Genomic DNA, 20,221 nt, shown 5'->3' on the forward strand with positions numbered 1-20,221 from the left:
AATGATGTATCAGGCTGTGGCTTGGACACATATGATATGCGTATCTTCCCTGCAGATAAGCATGTGAAATCTCAACCCTTATAAATATTTTGATTGATATCTAAATGCAAGTCTGTAATGGACTCTGGACTCATTTTGACTTAGAGCATATTTATAGCTCATGTGAGACAATGCATTTAGTCTAGGATTAGAAAAGAGTGATTAGGGCTTGGTTGTTTCCAACCTCTGCTCAAGGAAGACTCAGAACAAACATTATTAAAAATGAATTAAACTGAATGAAACTCAGCAACTCAGCTTTGTTTATGATCTTCTGTAGTCCTAACCTTATGTGGCGAGGAGTTGGAATATTTTTCCATTTAAATCTTCTTATTTTTTAGTTTTTTTAGGGATCTTTTCTCCCATAAACCAGGATGCTTATGTTATATTTGTAATGACCACAAATTAATATCTTTGCTATTTCAATTTTTAGCTCCTAAAATAATTAAATAGACATTGCCTTAAACTCTTTTTAATTATAAACCTTTTGGATATCTAGAAAATGCCAAAATGCATGTGGTTTTTACATTTCAAAAATACTCTTAAATCCAAATATATTTTTATTTACCATCTAGATATTAAAGAAATAATATAATTATAATGCTCCTTATGGTCATTTACTCCAGTATCAAATTTTAAAAGATCTTTCTGAACACATTTTATTTAACTATGCTGGGAGAGGACCTACACTAAAACTGAGACCATCTTCATATCTGCATGTGGAAGTTACCATGAGTGCCAAAGTTATTACAATGTTTGATAAACACTTATGTAACATTGTGTGCCAAGTATTGTTCTAAATGCTTTTCAAATTCTAACTAATTTAATCTTCGCAACAAGCCTATTTATTATCCCTATTTTACAGATTAAGAAACTGAGAGCGTAACTAATTTGTCCCTGTCCATACACCTTGCAAGTGGCAGAGATAAGATTTGAACCCAGCCAGAAAGTTCCAGAGTTCTTTAACTCCCACGCTAATCGATGAAGTGGTACATTTCAGCTGCCACAAGCAACGGAACTTGCCAGAAATGCTCACTGTGTTCTGTACGTTCATCTGCTATAGTCCTTACCAGAATTGCTAATCGATGAAGTGGTACATTTCAGCTGCCACAAGCAAGGGAACTTGCCAGAAATGCTCACTGTGTTCTGTACGTTCATCTGCTATAGTCCTTACCAGAATCTAGAGCCTGTATAATATTTCCCTTGTTGCTCTGAGTTGGCCAGCCCGATTCTCTTCAGCTTGTTGAGACCTTGGTTGCATAGGGATTGCAACATCATGGAAAGAACAGATAACATTTGCTCAATTCTAGTTTTTTAACTTGGTTTAAAATGGAAACTATACTATTGCTTCAGTCAAATATTTATGAGCAGGTCTGTGATCTCAGACTGTTTTTCTGTGTGATTTTTAGAAAATGGAATGATAGAGTATTTGGCCGTAAAAGTACAAGGAATAAAAGAAAAAAGGAAGAGAACTGTTAGTTTAGCTGTTAATCCCAACTCTGGTGAATTTTTTTTTGTTGGTTATAAAATAATATGATCCCTGCTTGTCCTACTCTGTTGTGGACCTTAAGAAATGAGCTATTTCTTCTGTTACTGCTGTTACTGCCTAGAAATCAAATTTAGCCTTTTCTTAAGGTATATTTCTCTGAAAGTAAGTACAGTTTCAAAGTCTGCTTCATAAAAGTGAAATAGGACACTATACTACTTTTCTTATTAATTGGTGTAGCAAGTTAGAAATAAACTCTTAGGAAACACTTTTTGGTAAAAAAATAGTTAACATTTACTGTTGACTTACTGTGTGATGAATGTTGTTTTAAGCATTTTACATGTAATAACTCAGTTCATTCTCACAAGAACCACATGAGATAGGTACTGTTAGTATCTTTAGAGATAGAGAAACTGAGGTATAGACAGGTTAAGTAGACTGATTATAGAGTCTGTAAATAGTGGAGCTGAGGTTGCAGCCCAGGGTGTTTGGCTTCCATGAATTTACTGATCTCAGGATGAGGCCTTCATCAAAATAGCAAAGTTTTTTTTTTTTCCTTTTTGTCTTTTTTCGTGTCCAGCAACGGATCGCAACCCTCAGTGTCGCGCCCGTACCGGACCGGGACCGGCAACGGGATCGCAACCCTCGGTGTTGCTCCCACACCTCGCTCAGCCAGTGAGCGGGAACCGGTCTGTATGTGGGATCCGAACCCTCGGCGGGAGCGCCGCCGCACTCCCAAGCGGCGCACTGTAGCAGTGCGCCACTGGGCCGGCCCAAAATAGCAAAGTTTTGACAAATAACATACTAGCAAAAGGCCAAAGGTAGTTTTCTCTTTTCATTTGGGTATTTTCACCTAAAAATTGTTTCCTGAATAGGTAACCAGCATAGATGTTACTAGAAAGGTACATTTTAGAAATACTTGAAACCAGAGGGTGAACATCTTGTATGTAAAATTGCTTTCCTAGGAGGGCTTTCAGTTACTGTGCATTCCTTTGGGACCATAAACTGTATTAAAGCAAAGAGCATTTATTCTAACAACAGAGGAACATCAGACTTGGTTCCTAAAACAACGTTTGAAATCCTGTTTTTTTCCATTTTGAAAAAGAACTGAGGTACAAAACCCTCTGATTTGATCATCACGCATTGTATACATGTATTGAAATATAACTCTGTACCCCATGAATATGTATAATCAGTAATGTTTCAGTGAAAACAAACAAAAACTACATTCCTCACCCCCCCAAAAAACCCCTCTAGCCTTTGCAAACTTACTCTAAGATCTGATTTAAATGGTACCTTCTCATGAAACTCTTCTGGATCCCCTCCTTCCTTCCGATACTGAGTTAAAATGAATTATCCCCTTATTTTTTCTCCCATAGGACTTGTATTATGGCACTATTAATGCCATGTATTTAATTTGTTTTTTATTATACTACACATTTGTTTCTCTTCCTCTTGAGTGTATGCTTCTCTAGAGGAAGGTCTTTGATTCATTCTCCCCAGGCCTTGATTCATCCCTTTTAATGTGGTAGGGGTTTAATAAATGCTGACTTAAACAAGTCCAACAAAGAGAATGGGAACCTCATGTTTGCTTCCTGTATTCTAACAGACTATTTAAGATGATGGGATAATCATAGAAAAGCATTGGAAATAGAATTACATGGGAAATAATTGTAGTTAAGGTTTATGATAGATTGAGAAATTTTAGTGCATACTTAAACTATTTAGGTCAGATTACTGTTTGTAGCACAAACAAGTCTGTTTCACTCAGTTTCATTTCCCCTTTTGAAGCAGCTGTGACTTGAGAAAATGCTCTAGTCTGTGACATTCCACATTCAAAGTACTTTGAGTTGTACATTAATTAATTTATTTATAATTTCTCATTTATTACTAAGAATGAGATAACTCACTAAGTAATTTAGAGATTTAAACATGTTTTTTTAAAAACAAAATAACCTTATGCATTGGATCTATTCTTTTATACTTTTTTTTTTTTGGTGTTTGTTTAAAACTCTGCAGTGTTTTCTATGCCAAATCCAAGTTCCAAGAAGCATTTAGAAGTAAAGCATTTTATCTGGCTCATCTTAAAGTCAAGATGTTTTATGAAAACTTGTATTTAGTATATGACATTTACTAGGAGGAATTTTCTGATAGTCAATTCATTTATGAAAGACTTCCAGGAAGCTACCTTTAGAGTATTTATTTAGTTCTTCCTAGATAAGTAAATAGAACATCATAAGTATCAGGATATCTTGAAGTATATGTGCAGATATTAGTGAGAAAGAGTGACATTAACATAGATTGGAATTCTGGTCCTGTCCATAATGGACATCTGATAGTAGGCAAGTTGTCAAATCTCTCTTTCCCTCAGTTTCCTCATTTATAAAATAGTTGTGTGTGTATGTGTGTAATGTAAAGCATATAATGCTTGGCATATATAGTGCTACTTATTTCATACTTGTGTTTTCAGTGATTTTAAAAGCAAGTCTGATTTTTAGTTTACTTCTGCCTCAAGTTGTTTTTATCCTATCTTACTTGCATTGATATCCCAGATATGGAAAAAAATAGATGACAAGTGATGGTTATGGAATTAGGTTCCACCCTTACACTAGGTCACTAATTCATATTACTGTTCAAACTTGGAACAATTAGATTTTAGTTCAGCTTTTAAAAATATATGCATTTAATTATCAGGGGTTCTCATTTTTTGGGAGGGGATTGTTGACTTTCTTGAGGATATGTTAAAACTATGGATTCTCTCTTCAAAAAAAAAAAAATACCCATGGGCCCCTATACTCCAATTTTTACATATAATTACAGAGTATTCATGAATGCTCACAAACCCACTGAAGAGGCATGTGACCTTGAGCAAGTCATTTTGCTTTTCTGAAATTTAGGTTATTGGTCTATAGAGTGAACCTACATGATTTTTAAGGAGCCCTCCAAACTTTTATGTCTTCTTAACTCCAAGTCTTTATTTAGGAGGAAGGTGATTTTTTGATTAGAGCCATTCAATGATGTGTTCTGGGGAATGTACTGAGCATTAGAGTAACAAGTCATGTGGATTTTGAGAGGTAGAGAAGAAACATCCAGGGAATGCATCAGAGCAGTGATGAGAGTGATGATGGAAGAGAGGAAGATGATGGGAGAAAAGGGAGGTAAAGGAGAGAACGGTGTTGAAATTGCCTATTTGTCTGCATTGGGTGGATGAAGACTTAAATCATAGAACCAGAAGGGGATTCCATCTGAAATGCAAAGGAAGGAGAAGTCGGTTCAATTCAATAAATTTCAATACAGCAAACATGATTTAGTGAGACATTGTTCTTGCTTCTGACCCACCATTTGGAAAATCTGTCTGAAGTAAAACACATTCATTTGGTACTTTCCATCTTGGACATCTCCATTTTGGGTATAGGTTTTACTTCTTATACTTATAGTGGAGTCCTGTTAAGCCAATATGTGATCCGGAAAAAAAAAAGCTAACCAACTCCTAGGACTCATTCATCCTCCAAGAAGAGAGTGCTGGTACCCACTCTAGGATGAGAATTGGACTATACCTTACAAGGATGTTTTTAAATATCTTGGAAAATCTTCAGTGGGGGTAGGTGGGTAAGACACAAAGCTTTGTAAAGCATTGTCCTGAATTTGTTGTTTTAGACATCATAACAGATTAGGAATGGAAGGAAGAAAGAAAGGAAGGAGAAAAAAAGGAGCAAGAGGTTTCAGGACAGAGGTGGGGAAGGGTAAGGAGCTGCTAAGAAGTTGTTTGGGTGTCATACCCCTGTTCACTCTTATTTGCAAGGTTCTTGTAGGGTGCCAGGTTGGGAATAATTGTTTTTGCTAAGAGTCAAACCAAGCTTGTTTTCTTGAAGAAGCAAGTCCTTGGAGGATGGCAGCTTGAAATGGATTGGATCTGGTATTTAGATAATCCAAGTTTGGCATAAAGGCAGTACTGATGCAAGCAGCAGTTTCTTTAGAAAGACAGAAAGAAAGCAAAGGCCCAGACCTATGAGCTTAGATTGACCTGCAGACCCTTCTTCAGTCCTAGACACAGGGCCTTGGGATAGAGGTGGCAGTGTTTACCTTAGCTGGGGTGAGGTCGATCTCTGATACTGGGAGAAGGAAGGAAGAGGAAGATACAATATTAATAGCAGCAACAACAACAATGTATATATATTTCAAAATTAAATATGCTAATATACAAACAATGGTATAAGACTGAGATTTGTTCAGCAAACATTTATTAAACACCACATACCATGTAAAGCACTAGGTACTGAACAAATGTCAAAAGAGTTTAAAGATCTGCCACCATGAATGATCTCTTTAGCTGGATATTCAAGGCTCTTTGAAATAAGACTCTGACTGATTTTGACAGCTTTGTCCTGGACTATAAGAGGCATACTCAAAGGTACTACACCTTGTTTTCACACCAGAGTGATTGGCACGTAGTATGGCTCTATAACTGTTAAATGAATTTCCTGTGAAAAATTTCCAAAGTTTTTCATCTTTTCTCTGACTTCTTTAAGAACTCCTTCCTGCTATTATTTGGCTTCCTGTTGTTTTGGAATCTCACATTCATCTTCCATGTTTGCTTATTCACGCTGTACCTTCTACTTATATTCCTCAGCTACTGACATTTTACCCACCAACCATGCTACGGGTAATGAGATCACAGTGTGGCTTGGGTTTCCCATACATTATCTCATTTAATCTTCACCTTAATCCAGAGATAGGCAGCATATAAGCCTGCTCATGTTATTTAAATTGACTCACATTTTCATGATCATCAGTATATTTTTAAAATTAACATTCTATTGGTCCTATAAGTTGAAAACCAGTGTCAGTTATCATAAATAGAAGGTTAATTTAAAAAATAATTAGAATGAAAACAAATTATGTTTGTTACACTCTATCTATTGTTTTTCAAAGGTGTGATCATCAGTATATTTTTAAAATTAACATTCTATTGGTCCTATAAGTTGAAAACCAGTGTCAGTTATAAATAGAAGGTTAATTTTAAAAATAATTAGAATGAAAACAAATTATGTTTGTTACACTCTATCTATTGTTTTTCAAAGGTACTAGCTGACTCTGAGGCTTGCTGTCACGTTGTAAAAAGGGAAATTAGCAAGGGTTAAAGAGGCTTTGAAGAGAAGACTAAACAAAGACTTTCTCAATGTACTAAAAATTTTGGAGGGAAAGAAGTTTTTATAAAGACTAACAAAGTGCTGAAAAGAATAAAATTTTTTCATTATGTGATTTAGTGTTTAATACTGTGACTGTCCATCTCCTGAAATCCTCTAAGTACCACTTACATTCATCTTGTGTAACTCTCCCACACTTGGGGAAATGTTGACATTGTATATAAGTTAAATGATCTACTCATGGTTCACATATTTGGCTAATGGCAGAGTCAGGGATTCAGACTCAAGTCTTGCTGAGTTTCTTATGCTACCTCCTCCAGAACACCTTTTCTAGGCCTTAGGGACTGCTTCTCTCTGTCCTCTGGGCTCCCATAGCACTTTACTATAGTTGTCAAAATGTACCAGTTTGCACTGCTGCCAGCCACCCCTGTGACAAAGTAGAAACATATTTTTGATGTTGGGGTCTAGTATTATGGTTTCTCATACTCTTTGGAATATATTTTCCCCGGCTGCTGGACACCCAAGCTCCAGGCAGTTTTTTAAGACTCAGAAGGTCATCTACTGTAGCCTCTTCATCATGAAAACTTGTTTTCTGTTCTGTGGCCCAAAATGGTAGAATGGCTTGCCCAAATTTGCTGTCCAGCTCTCATTAGCTGGAAATTAAAATCTTAGTCTCTTGCCTCTTTAATCCATCATTCTTTCTATTGTACCAGAATTTAGGGTTATCTTTTTCACCCTTGAGAACAAAATAAGAAGTTGTGTCTATAAAACTCTACTCTTTTTAGCTTAGAATGGACACTGAATACTTAAATGTTGAGTTGGCCTCACTTATTTTTTTTTTTCACCTGTTGGTCCAATTTGAAGGGTTTTCTCAAATGAAATTGCTCTTTGGTTATGAGTTCAAATCGGAAGGCAATTTCTACAGAAATCTTGAATGCAGAGGGTTTCTAGGCACTGTTTCTTTATGCAAAAATATAAAACTCAGTTGCTAATTTTTGGCAGCTAAAATTAAATTAATAGTGAATTAACTGTGATTCAAGGAAGGGTTTTGTTTTTTCTTTTTTTACTTTAATGATTATGTTAATTATAGTAAGGAACTTGAGTTCAAGGTAAAGAAAACCATTGGTCAAGTATTTATTTACTTGTCAGTCTTGTCGTAGGATTTGCAAATGTAGTGGAATTAGTGCCATTTTCCAGTTTACAACTCCAGTCACATTTCACATGATCACAGCGTGGCTTTCTCCTCTGCAGAGCAAATGGAGGGTTTTCTGAAACTTGGTTTGAATGGCTTCCATTAAGGGAGTGGATGTACCCCTGGAGCTTGCAGAGAGAGCAGGGCACTCTGTCCTCAGGCAGAGCTCCATTTGGGGACATTGGCTCTCATCTGATGTAGACAGCTAGAACATTATTGCTTGGGGGGATTAGATTGTGTGAATTCTTGAATACCACCTAAAACCACAGTTGGAAAAAGGAGGCTACCAGAAGTTCCACTCAACAATTTAGTTCCATTTTTCCTTGAGTACTTTTTTCTTTGGCACACAGATTATTTGATTTGTAAAAATCTTAATGAGAGTAGTGCTTTGTATAAGGAATACTCAGAATCCTGATAATATTGGAATAATACAGACCTATTTCATTTGTTAGAATCCTCCCAGACCTCAAATAATAGAGTTCATGTTGAAAAATAAAGGAGGCTAACACCCTTAAGTTTTTGTTTTTAGAATCACAAATATGTGGATTTAAACTTGAGATCTCACTCCTCTTTCTTTTCTTAATTTAGTGAGGCAGCCAGCAAAGTGATTTGTTTGGTTATTCTAGTGAAGGAATTTAGTAAAAGGTTTGGGGGGCAGAACTTAGACCCTGTACCTCTGTGCCTGCCCTGGGACCCTGATTAAACTCTCACTTACCTAGGGAGCTGGCCCTTGCTGGGCTTCAGAACAGAGGTGGTGTCTCAGACACATGACATATGCCAGCACTGGTGGCACAAGAGCTGGCTGGTGGAAGGATGCTCTGGGTAAGGCTGCCAGTGTTGGTCACGTACTCTATGAATAGAACTGGTCAAGAACGTGGAGATTGGATAATTCAGTTTGGCAAAAGTAAAGGGAATAAAGTGTTAAGGTGGAAAACTTGTATCCAAATGTCAGTAGACTTTGTTGAGTGAGTTCTTGACCTGAGCCTTTAGGTTTAGAGTCCAAGGCTCATGACCAAGGCTGACAGTCTTGTATTCCGGGTTGAGCCCCTATGGAACTTGTTAGCTAACATATTTGCAGGGATTCTAGAACCTCAGCCTGGCAAACTACAGATTCTTTCTTGCTCACATGAAGTTAATGAAAATGAATGTCCTTCCCAACATATTAGACAGGCTTTGAGGAGAATCAAATTAAATGCACTCTCACCTGGACTCGGTGTTTCTTTGCCCACAGCCAGAAATTTTGTCATGGGTTTGGACTACCTGAACCTTTACTTTCAATGAAATTTCTGATTTATTACTGGAGTAAAGCTGCTTTAAGTATCTTTTCTCATCCCTGAGGTTTTACTTCAGAGGCCTTCATTCTACAAGTGTTTATGGAGCACCGGGTCATCCTGGGCTCAGTGTGGAGAAGATGTTGAGACATAATAGCTTGCTGCACACATCTTACAGTTTAGCAGGGACCACCTGATAAGTTGGTACACTGGAGGAGATTGTAGGTAGAGCTGGAAAGACAGTGGAATTTTAAGGCCCAGATTTCTAACAGGTAATTGTCATACAGGCAGGAGGAAATGGGGTGGACAGGAAAACTGAGCCAGGTGCCACTTGTAGGAAGGTGGCAGTGTGCTGTGGAAAATAGGACCTGACCTCCATGAGAGTGTGGGGAGAATAGTAAGTGAGTGGTGGAAACTCCCAAAAGGGGTGGCCAGAAGTGGCACCAGAATAGCAGGGTAACACTTTCACCTCTCCCAATGAGCTAGGCACTGGAGAGGGCTCCAGTCTGCTGTGGAATAGCTCTTGGGGGAAATTGTGTCTCTGTGGACAAAGAGAGATTCCTTTAATAAACCACCCACTCTGTGCCCTCCATCCTTTGTGGATGCTTTACTGTGTGAAGTCGGCAGCACTGATCATTATAACAGCTACTGTGTACTGACTTTGCTCCAAGGATTGCATAAATGTTTTATATATATTATTAGCTCTATTTTATGGAGAGGATACAGGGGCCCAGAGTCCCTAGGGTCCCAGAACTGGTGAGTAGCAGAGTCAGGATTCACACCCAGCTTTCTCTGACTCCAAAACCTCTTCTCTTCCTACTGGACCAGTTAATTCAAGAAAACAAATGAGTTAAGGATTTGGGGAGTTTACTGCATAGTAGAATAGGCCCAAAGGAAAGGAAAGACAGTGAAAGATTTGGGTTTGTCTGTCTCCCAAATCCTTTAAATACTTTCATAAATATAGATCCTCAAGGCTGGGAGAAGATTGCCTGAAGGTAACCCTTCAAAGATGTAAGCGAAAAATTTTTTTTGTTGTTGATACTGTACCTAAACTATTTCTCCTAAAATTCACTTTGAAAATCCTAATACAACAGCAGGGAACATTATCCAATCAAGATTTTTCTCCAAATAAAAGATTGCTGATGGAGGCTTGCTTGTTTGTATTTCTGTAGCCCAGAGTGTTTTTGACCAATAGTCCCTTCCCTTCAGGTCCCTCTTATTCTGGCATTATGATTGTAGTTGAAAAAATTTGATTTTTTTTTTCCTATAACAAACAGTGTTTACAAGTTGATTTCCTTTCTGGGGGAAAGGTTTTTATTTCTATGTGTTACATACCCCTGACCAGGGAAAAAGCAAATAGTTGTATTGTTTGCTGAAGTTTTCCTTTGAAGGTCGCTCTGTGTTTGTTTAGTGGAAGTCAGCAGGGGAAGAGGGCCTGTCTCTAGCATTTTGTTAGAATTTCTGCATGATTCTACAATGATGAAACAAGGATTTGGGTACAGGACAGATTTGCTTTCAGAAATCCTAGCTCTCTAGAGTTTTAGAAGTTCTGGGACTCTTTAGGTGGTAGCAAGTGGAATGTTGAAGGAGATAAATAGGATTTTTGGTTGCCTAAGTATCAGTGACATGATAGAAATAGATTTAAACCTATAGGGTCTCCTTTAAAATAGAATTGTTGACAACATGAGGAATTATGCTTCTCAAAGGGTACTTACAGATTTGTATGCTATTCTTGGATTTCTTCATTCAATTTTTATGTATTCATTTCATAGCTCTCATTTTGAAAATTGGCTATTAGCAAATAATTTTGTCTAGGAAACTGAATATGTATTCAGGGTGAAAGAAGGGTATGCAGTTATCTATAACTTTATTGTTACTAATAATTGATTAAGTATGATGCGTTTGGTACTTTTAACCGCCCCCATTGTTGAAATTGATAAATTCATCTGATCTATAAATTCTTAAATGGGCAGTGTGATGGCAGAGTGTCTTCTAGAATGATATAATTCTTCTGGAATAATAGAATGACTTCACTGTATCCTCAGCTTTTACCTTGGAGGATTTCTTACCCCTTTTGTCTTCTCAAATTTGAGTATTAAAATGTTACATTTTAAGTAGGAACATAATTTCAGCAGTGGCTGAGCACTAGCCCATGGCCCCTCTGCAGGCCTCTCTAAACTAAGGGCAGTTTCATTGGAATTGTGGGTCCATGAGATGGTTGGGGGAGTACAATGGGGTGCAGTTTAAGGGACACTAGCAAATATGACCTTGAGAATAGACAGCTCAGTAGCATCTGGAGGCCAGAAAAGTTAAACTGAGTCAGACAAATTAGCTTCAGTTTCAATAAAGCTGATGGGTCAGCCTGGGAGAAATCACAGGATCAGAATCCCCTCCCACCCCCACAGCAGCCAGGTCCTGTCTTCAATAATGGGTGCAGTGAGCCTGTTCCAGCCATCCTCTGGCCTTCAGTAACTTCATTAGGCGTTTCCCTGAACGTGGCTCCCAATCCAGAGACCTTTGCTTAGAGAGGCAATTAGAGAACAGATCTTTTCCAAAGCGAGCATGCTCTATCAGGCTTACAAATTTTCTGTCCTAGTGTTACAAGACCCTGCACATCTCTCTGGAGATGAGACATGTGAGTCACATCTGTGTCTTGCTTTTGTATCAATGTCATTTGAATAGACAATCAGTTTCACTTTAGCACCAATACATTTTCAGTTCCTGTCTGATATAGTTAAATCTACCTCCTTGGTTAGTTAAATCTACCTCCTTGGGTAGTTAAATCTACCTCCTTGGCCTGGTAGTTTGTTGGCTACCTGTTTATTGACATAAGACATCTAGAACACTGTAAATATATAAATGTTCATGATCGATTTTACCTCAATTAACAAAATGACATCTAGAGACAATTTTATCAAGAGAGATACTGATAGCTGTTGTCAGAAATTTGAACTTTCATCTCACTTCTGGGAACTGGAAATTTGTTTATCAAAGCAGAATACACCCATACACACACACACACACACACACATTTGTTTATTTAAAGTTTAGAGAAATAGCTGTTGTATAACTACTGTTTCTGAGAGATGGAAATTGGTTGCCAACTGCACATGCTGGGTATGTGAACTATTTGTCTAGAACTTGTAAGAGAAATGTGTTCAGAAGAACAGAGTCGTAGGAGAAATAGCTTAGTGGGAAGGGGAATGTAATGGTTGTTGAAAAAGGTGTTTCTTGAGAAACCTGGGAGCCAGCTCTAAGTCTGGGCAAGTCAGTTGCTTTTTGGGGACCTCAGCTTCTCTATAAGATTGCAGCAGGGGTGTGGTGGGAGTGACTTTCCAAAATCCCATGAGACCCTGTTTATGACTACACAATCAAATGGAGTATGGCCTTGTGAAAGTCTCTCCTCTCCTGCCCAGAAGGCCAAATTCTCTGTCCCAGTGAGACATGGCCCTTGTGTGGTCCCTGCCTGGAGACCTTGCTCTTCTGGAACATGCCCTAACTAAGGTGTGTGGATTAACTTGCACCCTTCGGTGGGGGCCTAGCACTAAAGCTCACGTGCTGCAGTGTTCTTGCAGGAAAGAAGAAGACCAGGCAACCCTTTCGTTACTGCAAAACAAACAGTTTCTGGTAGCGGTGCAAACACCAGCCCTTGTTTTCCTCACTACATTTCCGCAGACAGATTTAATGCTGTAGAAGGATAGAAGCAGTCACGGGAAGGAGTTCCTGTTTTTCTTTTGGCTGCACCAAATGGGAAAGAAATCCTCCTCTTCTTTTTAGCACATCTTCCTCTCTCCTCCTTTCTTTTTTATAGTTTTCTTCTCTCATCTCTCTTTGAAATGTATGTGTCAAGCTCAAAAGGGCAAAATGTTTTGGTGAGGAAGGGACCTTTCCCCCTTTCCAACAAGTTTTCTGTGAACCTATATGTATTTTCTTTTTTCTTTTACTAGCATCACTGAGTCTGTCTGGCATTCCAGGTTTTGGTTTAGGGAAAAATGAAAAGAATTTGTTATCCTGACTGTCACTTAAGTGACTTCTTGGTGGCTAGCCTCTGGTCCACTCTATCTCTTCATTGTCGTAAAGATAAAAGGAGTTTCTTCCCCTCCCGTCACTCTCTGTCCCCTTACTCTGCTTTATTTTTCTTCATTGTTCCTACCACCCACCGCCTTAACAACCTGCTGTTATTTATCTGTTTTCCATCTCCTCTGATAGAGTAGAAGCCCTGTGAAAGCAGGGCCTTCACCATTGTTGGCCACATCTTCAGGGTCTGCAACAGCATCTGGCACATGCTAGGCCCTCCATAAATATTTGTGTGGCTAATGGGAGTTGTGCAGAAATAAGGCTACAGTTGTTTGTGGAATTAGTAAGTGGTGATGGATACTCATCTACTATTCCCCTTCCGAGGGGATCGCACAGTAATCAGGCTTTGCATCATGTAGTTCTTAGGGCTTCCAAGGCATAGTTTTACTTGTGGCATATGCTAATTATTATAATAGAAGACAGATTTTTGGGGGGTCAGCATTTTTTTTTTTTGTCTTTTTTAGTGACCGGCAACGGGATCGCAACCCTCGGTGTTGCGCCCGCACGGCGCTCAGCCAGTGAGCAGGAACCGGTCTCCACATGGGATCCGAACCCTCGGCGGGAGCGCCGCTGCGCTCCCAAGCGGCGCACTCTCCAGTGTGCCACCGGGCCGGCCCAGGGGGGTCAGCATTTTTTAACATGAAATTTTCATACAGTAAAATTTATCCTTTTTATTTATTTTATTTTTATTTTATTATTTTATTGAGACCCTATTTCTCATGTCCATCTCTTAGTTGATTAATTGAGCAAAAATTCCCTGAGTGTTTACTACAAGCCTGTACTGTTTTGCATACCAGGCAAAACAGCGATGAAGGAAATAGGAATGGTCCCTACCCTGACTCAGAAGGTGGGAGAAATCCTGCAAGGGAAAACAGAGGCTGCCATGGGAGCACCTAGGAAGGGCTCCTAACCCAGGTGTGAGTGCAGGGGAGGTGAGCAGAAAAGGACTCCTGGGGAAATGACAGCTAAGTAGAGACCTAAGGTTGAAGAGTTAGCCAGGCTAACAGTGCTGGAGAAAGTGTTGCAGGACAAAGAAGGGAACAAGCAGCGAGGTCCCTGTGGTTGGAGAGAGTGCAGCACCTTCAGAGCCTCTGTCCCTCTGTATCTCCAGGGGATTAGTTCAAAAACCTCCCATTGATACCAAAATCCAGGCATGCTCAATTCCCTAATATAAAACAGCATAGTGTTTGCATATACCCTATATACATCCTCTCGGATACTTTAAATCATTTCTAGATTACTTATAATTCCTAACACAATGAAAATGCTATGTAAATAGTTGTTATGCTGTATTGTTTAAGGAAAAATGACAAGGAAAAATGTCTGTACATGTTCAATACAGATGCAATTTCTTTTTTTGACTATTTTCAACCCATGGTAGGTTGAATCCATGGATGTGGAACCCATGGCTATGGAGGGCAGACTATTCTTCTCCAGGGCATTGCTTAGCAGGTGGGTGGTGGTAAGAGAGGAGGCTGGAGTCCTAGCAGGGAGGCCAGGTAAACCTTGATGAGGATTGAACTCTATCCTCAGAGTGGTGAGGAGGTGGTGAAGAGTTTTAAGTGGGGAAGTGGCATATTCGGATATTTGGTTTAATAAGATAACTTTGGGTGCTCTGTGGCAGATGGATGGGAAAGGGGTAAGACTGGAGGCAGGGAGCTCAGTGAAGGAGTTGTTGCAGTCACTCAGGAGCAGGCTGAGAGTGGCCTACTGACTGGCGATGATTCTGAAGTGCGATCCCTTCCAGCCAGTAACTGGAAAAGTGTATGAGGGCAGAAGTGCTTTGAAGCATTGAGAAATCTAGGACATAGTATTGCCTTCTTTCCCCCCCCTAGATTCGATTTGTTTGTTCACCTCCTTGCAAAACTAATGTGGAAATGTCCCTTTGGCTTCATTTACCCGAGCAGAAGGGCTTGGGCATTGCCAAACCCTCCACTGTGGACAGCTTTGCTCTCAGCATTGATCATGCTGTTCTGAGATTGGGGGAGGGAATTGTGCAGGAGGTCAGGACCATGCCAAGGTGGGTGGCAGGAACTGAGGCAGGGAGCTTGCCTATTTGCACTCAGCCAAGCCAGGGTAGAACTTTCTACCACTGCTCTGGACTACTTCTTGCTACCTAACCTTCTCAGTGTCTCTCCTGGAAGGTCGCTGGGTCAGGACCTTTCCCACTTGCAGGAAAGTGCTCTCTGAGAAAACTCCTCCTGGCCTTTCTCTTGTCTTCTCATGAATGTCCTGTAGAGGTATTTTCTCTTTCTCTGAGTTTCTCCACTGAGGGTTGATGGGAGGCAATTCTGTACTTGGACTCGGCCTCAGGGACTCCATCACTAGGCTATTCAGATTTCATTCTTCCTACTTTGCCCCTCCTACCTTGCCAGAAATCCAGGACGGACTTGCTAGAAATAATGGAATGTCCTGTTTGGACAGGATGTAACTGTTTCTCTGCTGGAGGGTACTGACAGAATGGAGAAAGATAACTGCAGAGAAGGGAACTCATTTCTTTGGCACTTGCATTATGCCATGTACTGTGTTGCAGACTTATATTGTCTCATTTCATCCTTAGAACACCACACAGTGTAGGTGTTGTCATCCCCATTTTATAATGAGGAAATCGATGTTCAGAGAGCCTAACGCCTTGGCCAAGGACATGTGTTTGGGAAGCTGGGGCTAACTCATATTTGGGCTCTTTCTGTTAAGTCAGTTTTCCTTTTGTAATGGGAAATGTGTGTCCCAACCTCCTCAATGTTACCTTGGGGATCTGAAAAGATTCATTTAGCTTCTAAATCATCTGATTCCTGGAAAGCAGATTGTGCATGAGAAAAATCTAGCTAATTATTTATTTCAATGCTTCTGGAATGCAAACCCTATCCTAAGCTACTTATAAAACAATGTGGGATTACAAGCATGTGTCTTGCAGTGCCATTCTGCTCTCAGTGCTGTGATGCCAGTTGTCATCTTTAAACAATGAAGTGCACATTGATGCAGTGCCAGCTTAACTCTTCCTTGTTTTGGAGTGAGAAACTTTGGAGGTCTTTGTCCTCTTAGAGGTTTGCTGAGCAAATGATAAAGAAAAGAAAAAGGTCCTAAGGCTTGTCTCCTTCAGAGGAATTCCTGATTTATGGGATTGTCAATGAATGAATTAGAATATATAAAGGTAGGTTGTTCCTTCATCTCAGAAACTGCATATTCCCTCCAGCTTCTTTTCTAGAAGTTTTTAACCCAAGTGGGGAGGGAGTCAAAGGGGTAATATCCTACTAGAGCTTGACCTCTGCATTAAGATCTCATTTGGACTCGTAGATGTTTAGCCCTGTACTTGGTTTGTACCCATCAGTGGTTACGACATCAGTGGTTATTACAGCTCCTTTCGCTGCTTGTTTCTCATCCCTAATGTCTCACCTACCCCTCTTCCACTAGAGGCTGCAGTGATTAACTGAGCTATTCACTAAATAAAGGTGGTTTCTGCTTTTACTGAGGGTTCATGACTACCAAGTGCCAACAGGACCTAGCTTTAATCTGTGTGTCCCTCCCATCTTCCAGTTTTCATTTTCTGTCCATTCCCCAGCTTTAACTTTAGTATAACTATTTGGGATTATTCCAGCATTATGTAAATACAGCTGTTGGGTGGGCAGCTGGGACACACAGAATGTTGTATCCCCTGTTCATGAGAACCCCTTCTTGCCCCAGCATGGCAAAACAGTCCTCCAAGGAGGCACCTGTACCACCTGACAAGGAGTAGCTGGGCCATGTGTTCAGGTGCAGGTAGAGCAAGGCTGGAAGTGTGCATTTGTCCTGACGTGGGAGCTTGTCAGTTTCACAGACGCTGTGCCCTGCCTGCCTTAGCAGACTGTTTCTCCATGGGATATTGTTTTCTTTCCACAGAGACACAGTGCTAGGGTTGTTCTAATTACCTGGCAGCCAGGTTTTGGTGGTATTTCCTCGGGGTTTACTCCCAGTCATCTAGCATGGGCTGTGGCTTTCCAAATTTGGACACTGCTTTATTGATGGTGCCATTTATCATTAGAAGGACCCAACTTTGTGGCCAGATGAAAATTTAGTCTGCAGCAAATTTCAGGGAATAGCGTTAAGTCACTCCAGGCTCAAGGCAAAATTTATAAATGCTGCTGACATTTTATGTCGGGAGGGGCACTTTCTTAGAGAAGAGAGGCAGGTCTCTGGAATTCCAATACGACATTCAGCACATCCTTAATGTTTCTGCCACCTAAAATTGCTCACTCAAGTTTGTTTGCATAGGTGCCTTTTTTATTCCCAAATGATCACACCAAGGGAGCTGAAATGACTAGCACCATAATGATTAGCTCCCAGGCTGCCACCAGAAAACCTCCCAAAGCCAGATTTGCTGGTGAATCCTGAGGCTGGAAGTTGGGGACTCCTGACCCACTGAGGAGCAGTCACAATGCAGACCTGGGTGTTGGAGGGCTCAGGTGAGAGGGCTGGAGCAACAACTCTCACTGGCGTATGCTTTGCCGCAATCACTAACAGCTCTCTCCCCTCCTGCTTTATCTTTCAGTTAATGACCAGCCACAGTGTCCCTGCCGTGAGCTCTGGCCACCGCCTCCACGGGCTCCTGAGCCACACGAGCCACACACAGGCTGCTGTGGGTGCCAGCTGAAGTAACATGGCTTATTGGCCTCAGTTAAGGTTGCTGCTGTGGAAGAACCTCACTTTCAGAAGAAGACAAACAGTAAGTTTGGGTTTCTTAGGGGGTTCTCCCATGCTTTTCTTCACGGCTTTGAGGTGGAGATTGGAGGAGGGAGGAAAGGGAATTCTCTTGGTTTTTATGCAGTGATTGAATGAATCTGGCTCTTGTGGATGCAGGACTATGTGATTCTGATATGGCCCTATGGCTTATCATAGAGGGCAGATTTATAACCAGGCAGAAACGCTATCTTTGGCTTATGTTGGCACCCAGATATGAGTTCTGACCTCTGGAACTTGGCACAGATTTTCCTCTGACTACCTGACTCTTTCCTTTTGCAGCAGCCCTGGGAGCTACCTGGCTCTCCAAAGGCACCAGTGGGTCCCTGTATCCATGGGAGTTGGGAGTGAAATAAGTTAATGTCCCAGCTCTTAGAGGTCAGTGCCTGGACCTTTTGGGGTCAGTTCAGACTCCCTCCTTACAGCTTTGATTATAGACTTGGAGGGATATAATGACTGAGACTTGTTTTATTTCTGTGAAAGGTTCTAATCCGTTCACTTCCCAGATGGGGCAATAATGCTTTGAGTAATCTCGAGAAGATCATCTTTAATGCACAGGTGAATGGTATTTTTCCACAGAGGAGTGTGAGGGCTCTAAGTCAGGGTGAACTCCCTGAAGCTCAGATGTTAGCTCTTTCCTTCTCTGTCTCTGAACACCCTTAGAGATCCTATCTAGTCCTCTAGGTTTAGATGCACCTCTTCATAGTTTCTAAATCTGTTTCCTGTCCTGCCTTTATTCCTGACTTCTAAGCCCCCATCTCCACTTGGCTGTCTTAATGAAGCTTGACACGTCTCTAATCAAAATGATCATCTTTCTGAGACTCAAAGAGCTATAAGGGACCTTGAAGAGAATTTAATTCAGTGTTTCTCCAACTAGAATAATGCTTTGACCTTCTTTAAAAGAACGATCATCTCCACTTGGCTGTCTTAATGAAGCTTGACACGTCTCTAATCAAAATGATCATCTTTCTGAGACTCAAAGAGCTATAAGGGACCTTGGAGAGAATTTAATTCAGTGTTTCTCCAACTAGAATAATGCTTTGACCTTCTTTAAAAGAACGAAAATATCAAGGTATCCTTGTGTTCACTAAATTTCTTTTTTATTATGTTACTTAAATAGGACACATGTAAAACTAGATATAAACCCCTTATACTTGTAGGCTATTATATAACTCTGTGACCCATACATATTTACAAAGTAAGTACGAACAAAATTGAAAAACCAATATAATTCAAATTCACACCATAAATGTGATAAGACAGCTAATGCTTTTTAGCTGAAACCAAATTACAAGTGGCAATGTGAAAATGGTGGCGAATGCTGTAGTGGTGATCCATTTGAGTTTGGCCGGTCTGTGTTACTCTGTGCTAATGATTCAATTCTCCATCCATTTTCTACTTAGACAGCCTTGATTCGATGTCATTTGGCTTTCATTTAGTCCAGTCTCATCATTCATAAATAGAGTCTGCATCTGTTTCTTTCTCATTAGTCTGCTACGATTATACTGGTGCCAATACATTCACAAACACAAATATAAACTTGGGCTTTGAAATTTTGTGCCAGAACTTAGCTTTAAAAAAAGCATTCAGAAAATCCAGATATGTTTACTAGAATTTGTTTAGATGACCATCGAAATGAAAACACAAAATGTTCCACCCTCATGGAGAACTCACATATAATCCCTCAACAATATGTATACAGATTCTAGTTTGAGAAATGCTGATTTTGTTCAGCCTCGTATGTTGCAGGTGGGGAACCTGAATCTCAAAGCCATTAGTAAGAGAGTAGAATCTGTACCCTATTTGTTTCAATAATAATAGTAAAATATAGAACATAATATTATATTAACACCAAAAACCCCCCATTTAGGATGAGTTTCATGTGCTAGGCAGTAAATGCATTATGAACTGGATTATTCCTCTTAAGTCCCCATGAAGTACTGTTATTTCCTGGGGAACTTAATACACAGAGAAGTTAAGTAATTTGTCTGAGGTCCACACTGCTAATAAGGAGCATGGGTAGGTTTCAAATCCAGATAATCTGACTCCCGAGTTGGTACTCTAAATCACTGTATGAAATTGCTGTTCTGTAGTAACATTATTTTTTCTGTCCTCCATCTCAAAATCTTGAAGTGTCTTCTTCTTTGATTTTCCCCCACCTCCTGTGGTAGTTCCCAGATCCTGGTGTTCCCAGGTCCTATATGTTTGTCCTTATCCTCATTTCTTAGCTACTGTGTGATTCAGGTCCCCTGCCTCATCTCATCCTGGTAGCAGTAACCCCCTTGGTGAGAAATTGTCT

The 20,221-nt window shown here is 40.1% G+C and overlaps 1 protein-coding gene across 1 annotated transcript in view; it reads left to right on the forward strand.

The window, feature by feature from the left end:
* Positions 1-20,221, forward strand: part of ABCA1 (ATP-binding cassette, sub-family A (ABC1), member 1) — a 149,520-nt gene that overhangs the window by 2,342 nt on the left and 126,957 nt on the right. Inside the window, exon 2 of the mRNA XM_008587847.1 lies at positions 17,735-17,908. Coding sequence (XP_008586069.1) covers positions 17,843-17,908 — 66 coding nt within the window. The 5' untranslated portion in view covers positions 17,735-17,842. The remainder of the gene's footprint in view (positions 1-17,734; positions 17,909-20,221) is intronic.

Source organism: Galeopterus variegatus, unplaced genomic scaffold, assembly GCF_000696425.1.
Source record: "Galeopterus variegatus unplaced genomic scaffold, G_variegatus-3.0.2 Scaffold4570, whole genome shotgun sequence".
Taxonomy (NCBI): domain Eukaryota; kingdom Metazoa; phylum Chordata; class Mammalia; order Dermoptera; family Cynocephalidae; genus Galeopterus; species Galeopterus variegatus.